The 9615-nt window shown below is 40.8% G+C and overlaps 1 protein-coding gene across 1 annotated transcript; it reads left to right on the plus strand.

The window, feature by feature from the left end:
* The first annotated feature begins 4914 nt into the window (after nucleotides 1-4914).
* On the plus strand, nucleotides 4915-6539 carry LOC120568908 (trace amine-associated receptor 13c-like). Its single transcript, XM_039816652.1, has 2 exons — nucleotides 4915-5087; nucleotides 5721-6539. Exons 1-2 carry the CDS (start codon nucleotides 4915-4917, stop codon nucleotides 6529-6531), a joined length of 984 nt encoding a protein of 327 aa, XP_039672586.1. The 3' UTR covers nucleotides 6532-6539.
* The last annotated feature ends 3076 nt before the right edge of the window (nucleotides 6540-9615 follow it).

Raw genomic sequence — 9615 nt, forward strand, 5'->3', positions numbered from 1 at the left:
CTCCTCCCACCTCCAGCAAGCTGTGCCCTGTTCTTGTCAGCTCAATGAAGTTCAATGAACTTGAATTTTATTTTGACTTAATATTATATGAAAGGCATTTAGGAGATTATCCACACTATATTTTCCCCGGCCTTAATTTGAGGCCGGCCTTCATTTGTCCGTGTTGACCACGCCCCCGGCCACTATCAGAGGCCCGGCTTTTAATTGACTACCGGTTTTTATTTGAGGAAATACGGTACATAAATGTTACCAATCTACACTGACTGTGGAATGTGGTTTTATTAAGCTACTTGATCAAACTGGTGTTGTTGTACTGCAATATTGTTGGTTTATGTTCATTGTTTTCCAGAGTGACCGTCCAGCGACATATTGCAGGTTGAATGTGGACGTGCCCATCCTACGCCTGTGGTTTGATGTGGAGTTAGACACCAAACAAGACTTCAGGTTAAATAGGCGAGCCATGCATGCTCTGCAGCGCCTGATGCGAAGAGAGCAGGACCATGGCTGGGGGAATGATTTCGAAGTCCTGATCTATGTCTATTGGCTTGCCCATGGACTTTCCTATCGTGTGGTGTCACGAGTTTTCAGTGTGCCCAAATCCACTGTTCACAGGGTCATACACAAGGTGGCACAGTTTATTTGGGACAATCTCCATAGGGCCATCGCCTTCCCGAAGCCTGCAGACCTGGACACTGTGGCTGATGGATTTGCCCAGCGTTCTGGGGCACCCATCCTCAACAACGCTGTTGGTGCTATGATGGTTGTCACATTAGAATCAAGCCCCCATCACTTCATCGCCTGGACTATTTAAATTACAAAGAGTTTTACTCACTAAACATGCAAGCCATCTGTGACTCTACTTGAAAGTTCCTGGATGTTTTTATCGGCTATCCAGGTTCCGTACATGACACACGCATCTTAAAAAACAGTTTATTATCTTAAGTATCCACCCAATGGTTACTTTATCCTGGGAGACGGTGGATATCCTTGTTTGGAGACCCCAATCTGCCTCATCACTCCATACAGGGAACCTGTGAATGGTCGGGAGCAAAGAAAATTTAACTACCATCAATCAAGGGAACGCTCCATTGTGGAGAGAGCCTTTGGAATTATGAAGACTCGTTGGAGGTCCACACTTTTCAGGGCCCTGGAGGTCAGTCCTACATTTGCACCCCAGGTCATAGCATCCTGTGCCTTCCTGCACAATGTTTGCATTGACAATGGAGATGTCCTGGACCCAGAACCTCCCCTACAAGAAGCTCCTGAGGCACATGAAACACCAGGGAATGCCACAAGGGACATGCTTGCTGCCTTGATCTACGCACAAGCCACTCATTAGAAAATGATGAGGAAAATTGTAAATAGTTGCATAAACATGTAGTGGGGTAGGAATATATCGTAACATGTGAAAAGAATAACAGTAAAATGTTGGTACTAGTTACTCTCTCAGCTCCTCTGATTTGAAATGTTATGCACATACATATAGGTATTAAGTAGTATTTGTTTATGTATATAACTAAATATTTGTGATCCCATCAGTGTGATGACTGATGAATGAATTCACCCTTTCTGATGAAAAATGTAAATAGTTCTACACTCTGAGGGTGCTTTTTACATGTGCATATTTTGTGGACATATGGTTCATGTTTTAAATTTTTATTAAACTTAATTCTATTTTGACAACATGTTGGTGATGGTTTCTTTTATAATGATCTAGATCTAGACATGCAGTGTATCGGTATAATGATTGGTCAAAAACCTTTACCACTTACATTTTCTTTGACCCATGAAGAGGTTTATTTAAAGTGCACTGATCAAAGAAGGAACACTTTGTAAATATAAAACAAAAAAAAACAACGAACAATTTAAATAACAAAAACAGTGCTGAACACTTACCTGAGGTTTTATAAAATAAATAAATATATTGCACATTCAATATTTAACATTTTAATATCTGAACACAATAGAACCTGAACAGAACTATTGAGGAAATACTATTGTTCGGGCATTTTATCCACAAGTTTTTCAAAGAGGCTTAAAAACCTCTCAGTTTTGGCCTCTGTTTCCTCATGCCTTTTCTGCTCCTTACCAGATTCCCCTTTAAGGTAATCCAGAATGAGATTACTGCCTCTCTTCCTCTTTCTGGGAGATGGGGTTGGGGCAGCTGGGGTGGTGGGGGGACGAGTAGTGGTTGGTGTAGTGGGAAGAACTGGGGAGGTGGGAGGAAGAGTAGATCCAGGCTCAGAGATGTCTTCCTCAGTGGGTTCAGGTTCGTGTTGTTGCGTGACAATGGCCTGGGGGCAGGAGGTGGGTGTTATGTGCATCAGTATTGCACCAATTATAGGATATCTTTGAAAATGTGATATTTCCTACTCCTATCAATTTACCATTAACATTGATGTGGGGTCTTCTGCCAGCTTGAAAGAGGCCACAATCACAGGAGGATCTATCGTTGGCCTTCCCCCCAAAGCGGCATGCATCGCCTCATAGTATCGCCAATTTGTTTGTTCGCCGCTGTCTGTACCTGAACCCGTCTTTGGTTGTTTCAGGTCCTACAATAACACCCACACACACAGACAGAGAGAGCAACCATTTTATAAAAAAATATAAATTAATTTTTAAAGTAGGATTTAAGTAATATGTAGGTGATGAAGACATTATGCAAATAATTACCTTGTACCGCTTCTTTAAGTTCTCCCACTTCTTGCTTGCCTTCTCTCCTGTAATTTTTCCTTCCAGGCCCAGGTCTTTCACTGCTTTCCTATAAACATACAAATATGATGAATAGCGACAAGCAGTGGCAGCAAAAACTGTCCTGTAAGTAGAGTCCTGAGGAGTAACTCCATAATGGGACAGTGTCTTGTGTCCCAGGACACTACTAACAGGACAGTGCATTGTACTTGGGGGCTAGAGCAGTATCAGATATATTGTTATCAGTTATTGAATTGTACAATCTGGTCACTCACTCCCATAACAGTTTGGAGGTAAATTTCTTTTTGGTGAACTTGTCCTCATTTTCAGCCCTGAACCTAATGAGGACAAATGTCTGCTCCACAGTACTTGAAAGACACCAGTTGCAGCTTAGCTAGTAAACTGCAAATTAACAGGAAAAACGATTCCCGTTAGCTTTACCGTTAACATTCCCGTTAGCTTTCCCGTTAGCTTTACCGTTAACATTCCCGTTACCTTTACCATTAACATTCCCGTTAGCTTTCCCGTTAGCATTACCGTTAGCATTCCCCTTAACTTTCCTGTTAGCTTATAGTAGATAGCAGTTAGCTATCTAGCTAGCAGATATCATAAACATCGTCAGATAGCTTCGTGAAATATTTTCTAACATTAATGTTCAAAACTTAACAGTCCATTGGATGTGCATCAAACTAACACATTCCAACATATTTCGTAATTTTAACATGCTTATTTGCGACACACACAGAGATTAACGACCCATACCGTCCAGGGCAGTGGAGCGGAAACACGGTCCAGTCGACTTGCAAGAAAAACGCGTTGTCTGCTTTTCCTTGGGACGGGGTTGATTTACCCCTCTGCAGATTTGGTGTAATACTGGCTCTGTATTCACCTGGATCCTTTTGTATCACAAACAATACAAACGTCTCACTCGACCAGCGAATGATACAATGTTGATTCTCGAACAGTCTTCTTACGGCAATGGATTACCACACGAGGAGAACTCAAAATTAGTAAAACTCCCTCGTTGAAGTTTCAACTCTTTTTTTTTTTTTTTTTTTTTTTTTTACATTGGATTTCAATAACGTGACCATTTCACGAACTGCCGTGAGACTGGGTTGGTTGGTGGATGGGTCAAACAAACAACTGGATCAAACACAGGACTTTCCCCTAGGAACCGGGTATCATGTGCGGTTTGAAAATAAAGTAGTGGGGCGCCGGTTAGCTCAATTGTTAGAGCACGCGACCATAAAAATAGGTTTATTCCTCAATGCAGAAATCCGGGGTTCTAATTCGACCTAGCAAGTTTCCTGCATGTCTTCCCCGTCTCTCTCCCCTTGCTGTCCTGGTGATTAAAAGCCAACATGAATCTCTTGTTGTCCGTGGTGTTGTAGAGGAGATATAAACGATATTGGGGATGTTTTCGTAAACTGACTGGATGTTCTTGCTGTTTCCCTCCTGCCCGGCTGTCCAAACGGGCCGTGGCTCGCGTGAAAATAGACCTGGGGCATACCTCTATCGGAGCGGAGAGCCGATTCACAGGGACACGCTATGACGCAGCTGGTTGAATATCAAGCATTGACTTGAACGGCCGTGATTGCTTGTGTGGCAATACGCAGACGCGCCTGGTGAAAAATACCGGTAACTGTCACTTGACTGGTCAGCAGTGGGCTGTCAACGTATTTAAGTTAAATATGATTGTGTTATGAGAAAGCTTTGCATCAGATTACACACATGAATACAAAGAGAACAGGGCGTGTATCCTGTTGTGACCTCACATGTAAGGGAAGCTCACTTGTTTCCAGTTGCAATTTGACCTTCACTTCTGCCAGAGTTCAATCCAATTAAACTTTGTCACCCAAAACTGGGATCTCCATGGTGCTGGAATTTTCCCTTTAATTGGGGAAATTTTTTGTTGTTTGTGTCTTTTTAATTACTGCATGGCAAAAGAATTCAAGCAGAAGAGAAGGTAGAGAGGTACCTAAAAGTCTGGGGGGTCTAAAAGACAACACATGGGGCAATTACTAGGAAGGGTTTGAAGACTTTAGGGGTTATGCATTCGGAAAGCTTGAAATGTGATGTGTAGAGCAAGGAAGGAAGGACATTAGTGACCAACAGAGACTGAGACGGAGAAAGGGAGGGATGAAGCCAACAGTAGAAAGAGATAAATCAGTTGTATTACAGAGCTCGAGGCAGAGAGCTGCAGCCTCTCTCCTTCCACTGATGATGGAGACACAGGACGGAGCAGAGCTCTGCTTTCCACAACTCTTCAACACCTCCTGCAGGAAGCTGAAACCTCCTTGGTTTGAAGTGATGTTCATTCACATTTTGCTCTACTCCATCTCTCTGCTCACTGTAGCTCTCAACCTGCTCATCATCATCTCAGTCTCCCACTTCAGGCAAAGATTAATGTCTCAACAGTTGAAGTTTTAGATATATGAAGACTTTGTGTGAGTTTCAGGGTCCTGGTATTGTGCATGCTGGCTTGATGTCTCACTGTCAGGGCTTATTGGGATGCTTGAAGGAGCTATTGATGATGTTATTATAATGTAACACCTGTCCTTCTCATACTGTGATAATCAAACTGACTGCTCAGAATAAGGCCTGTTTCTACGACGGATCGGGAAAAAAAAACTCATGAGTGTTTTTGTTATTTTTGTTTGTTAGTTCTTTCTAGAAGAAGAACTAACATAAAATGTTTGTCATCATCTCAGTCTCCCACTTCAGGCAAAGATTAATGTCTAAAAAATTTAAGTTTTAGATATATGAAGACTTTGTGTCAGTTTCAGGGTCCTGGTATTGTGCATGCTGGCTTGATTGATGATGTTATTATAATGTAACACCTGTTCTTCTCATACTGTGATAATCAAACTGACTGCTCAGAATAAGGCCTGTTTCTATTTCAGATTGGAAAAAAAAACTCATTGGATTTATTGTTTTGATTGTTTTAGAAAGAAGTAATATAAAATGTTTGTTTGTCATTTAGATATGAGGACTTGTTGGTTTAATGGTGCTTTTCTCTTTCCCTCCAGGCAGCTCCACACACCCACCAACATCCTCCTCCTCTCTCTGGCTGTCTCTGACCTTCTAGTGGGCCTCGTGCTGATGCCGGGAGAAATCCTCCGAAATACATCCTGCTGGTTCCTTGGTGACTTTGTGTGTTTTCTTTATAATTATCTTTCATTTATAATTACCACATCCTCAATAGGTGACATGGTGCTCATATCAATTGACCGTTACGTTGCTATTTGTGACCCTCTGCACTACACCACCAGAATCACTGTGAACAGAGTTAAACTCTGTGTTTGTCTGTGTTGGCTCTTTTCCGTTTCCTACAGCTTTCTCTTTGTGAAGGATGAACTGACTCAACCAGGGAGGTATAATTCCTGCTACGGAGAATGTGTGTTGGTCATTGACTATGTCGCAGCAGCTGTTGATCTTGTTTTGGGCTTTATTGTTCCAGTTACTGTCATCATAGCTCTGTATCTGAGAGTATTTGCCGTGGCTGTGTTTCAGGCTCGTGCCATGCGCTCTCACATTACAGCTGTCACACTCCAGCATTCAGTGACTCCAAAGGCAAAGAAATCAGAGCTGAAAGCAGCCAGGAATCTTGGTGTTCTTGTATTTGTGTTCCTACTATGTTTCTGCCCATATTACTCTGTCTCTCTTGCAGGTGACAGCTTGGTGAATGCTTTATCTGCAACCTATGTTCTATTCTATTGTAACTCTTGTCTAAACCCTCTGATCTATGCTTTCCTTTACCCCTGGTTTAGAAAATCAGTTAAACTCATTGTTACTCTTCAGATACTGCAGCCTGGCTCCTGTGAGACCAACATGCTGTAGAGAGGCTGTGGAGGGACTGAGATCAGACTTGGTCTAAGGACATAGGAATGAATATATTAATGCTGTTCAGTGATTACTTATTGTAAACAGAACGTAAATATATGCTTTCCTGTCTAAAAGTCTAAATTAAAAATGCCAGTGTTTCGCTTTTGCTTGTTGTGTATTTTTCCTCTCTGATGCTGCTGCATTTTAAGAGTCATAAGCACCACATACTGTTTTTTAATTCATCACATATTTACACATGTATGAGACTTATAAAGTATTTTTTTCCCAGTAAACCTTTTTTTCATTGTGATAGGAAACATTTCAAACCAACACAACAAAAGAGCTACTAAAGCTTTGTATTCATGTCACTATATTGGTAAAGGAACATCTGATTGGTGTCCATTTAGTTGCAAACAGAAATTACAGGCCTGCTGGGCTCCTGTTTCACAGAGAAAAGATGCCCCTGAACAGCCACACTTTCCCATCAAGTATAGAAAAACATCAGCTGTGAACTGTAATTGTGTTTCACATAAAACTGTCACTACAAAAAGATCTTGGCCCCTTTACAAAATTGTTTTAATCATTTCAGTTTAGTGTCATTCATTTGATCCCTGTATAACATATCTTGTCTTTATGACAAAATTATTTAAACCACTATCAAGTCCTGTTGCGAGGACTAAAAAGGACTGTTGCAAGTAAAAAAATAGATTATTTGATAAGACAGGTTTATCTATAGTTCATCAGATCATTGCAGTCACATTTCCAGAGAAACATGTAATCATAGGACAGAGAAAGTTAATGTTACACAAATGATGTAAAGTGTAATGGGTTGCAATTTTAAATCCGTTTTATTAGAAAAATGACCAGAATTATTGTCATTCATTTAATTTTACCTAGCATAGTGATTTTTTTATAAAATGACATGAAGTATGTTAATAAACAGAAGACATTCATAATGTAACATTGTGTCTTTTTATTGATTTTTTTTTTTTACAATAAGTGATATAATTTGGACTGGTCACAAAAACGATGAGACAATAATGACATGTTGAAAACTCCAGAACAAAAAACAAAACTACAGTAAAAGTAAAAACTACAGTAACAGTAAAAGCTTACAAAAGGGTGGGTGGGGGTTGAGAGAATCTGTTTAGCATGTCTCTAAAAACATGGGTTATCAGGGGTGGCAAGCCTTCACGGCACTGATCACTGCAAGAGACATAACACATAACCAGATGCTCTTAATGGCCACTGGTTAAAGGCTGTTTTTCAAATTGTCTGGAAATCTCAGTGATAGGCGTTTCTGAGGTCTGAAGTTGCATTGAGTGTGTAAAAAAGATGGCCCTCTCATTCCGTTAAATGGGGCCATTCTGTTCTGTCCAGCCTGCCACCCAGTCTGCTAGCCTCGGGCCTGCTGCTGATGTCCAGCCTGCTTCCCAGTCTGCTAGCCTTGGGCCTACTGCTGATATGCAGCCTGCCACCCAGTCTGCTAGCCTCTAGCCTGCTAGCATCCAGTTGGCATCTCGGCCTGCCACTCAGTCTGCTAGCCTCGGGCCTGCTAGCATCCAGTTGGCATCCCGGCCTGCCACCCAGTGCGATAGCCTTGGTATCATTAGCCTCCAGCCTTTCTTTCTTGAGCCGGTTAACCCTTCCATTCCCTGATCCAGTATCTCTAGAACCCACAGATATGTATTGATATCACACACACAGAAATAAAACTCAAGCATTTCTGTTGTCTAAAACCATTCTCCTATGTCTTGGCAGTCAAACTGTCAAAAAATAACCATAACGTATACAGTGGACAAAGTATCTACATTTCTTCAAAAAAAATCCAGATGCTTCTGCCCTCATGAAATAATAATGTCATATTTATTGATATCACACACACACACACACACACACACACACACACACACATACACACACAGCAATGCTACACAAACATATGTCATCTAAAACAGAGCTCCTATGTATTTGGAGTCATCCAGTACAAAAATAGACATAATTATAGCTTGCTAAGACACATTTCTTGAAACCCTCACCCATTTTCCCAAAAGTGTAAACACAAAACCAAATTCTCAAACTATATTCACAAAACACCTGACTCTGCTGGCAAAGGCAAACAATGCTTTCAGAAAAACAAGTTAATTTCATACAGTAAACACATTTTGCAATGACAAAAAACAATGACAACTGTGTTGTAGTTGTGTTTAACTTTCATCACAGTGTGAAATGTGTTTTAGGGAGTGAGAATGTGTTCAGGGTTTTGCCAAAAGAGTGATCGATTAGACAAATCGGTTTAGGCCACTGAGCATTTGGTTCAGAGAATGAGGTTTTGTGTTTTAGCAATTCAGAAAATCCATAATATCAGAAATATGGGTTTCTTTCAACAAAATTGCCCAAAAATTAACACAGATGCATGAATGTGCATTGTATGGAACGATAATGATGGGAGCAAAGCAGGAAGTAAGGTGACAAAGTATAAGAGCGCCAGATTTCAGCGTAAGGAGTTACAACAGTAACACGCTGCTCCACCACTGATGCTCCAGTATTAATATCTAATAATGTCACAAGAGACATTTTACGGGTTTTACTGCACTACTTTGAGTACATTTTACTGGTAATACTTCTGTACGTTTACTAAAGCACTGCAGATATTTGAATGCTGGACTTTAACTTGTAATGTTTTCACATTCTTGTTCTTTTACTTAAGATATCAGAGTACTTCTTCCATCACTGGCAAAAAGTCAGTAAAATGTTCTTGAATCACTTCAAAGCAGGTCCAACACAGAGAACACAACAGCACCATTAACTTTATTCTGTTATTTATATTGACTGTCCTCTCCTCAACTTCCTTCCTTCCTTCCTCCTGTTCCTCTCTCCTTCAGGAGCTGCAGGATCAGCTGATGGGCATCAATAAGCTGTTGACAGCCTGCAGATTATCTGGAAGGTACACAGAACATTTATGTTCATATATATTACACAACCTTTGGTTTAAATATCCAGTTGTAGTACTGTACTTGTTTAGAGACTGTGAACTACAGTGACAAGGCCACTGAGTGTAGGATTTAAAAACAGTTCAACTTTGGCGCCAACCAGTGG

Source organism: Perca fluviatilis, chromosome 11, assembly GCF_010015445.1.
Source record: "Perca fluviatilis chromosome 11, GENO_Pfluv_1.0, whole genome shotgun sequence".
Classification (NCBI taxonomy): Eukaryota; Metazoa; Chordata; class Actinopteri; order Perciformes; family Percidae; genus Perca; species Perca fluviatilis.

Excerpts from the sequence above, each read along its gene's own strand:
- LOC120568908 (XM_039816652.1), top strand. The coding sequence starts at position 4,915 with ATGGAGACACAGGACGGAGCAGAGCTCTGCTTTCCACAACTCTTCAAC. Across the intron at positions 5,088-5,720 it reads ATCTCAGTCTCCCACTTCAG|GCAGCTCCACACACCCACCA; the intron begins GCAAAGATTAAT and ends CTTTCCCTCCAG.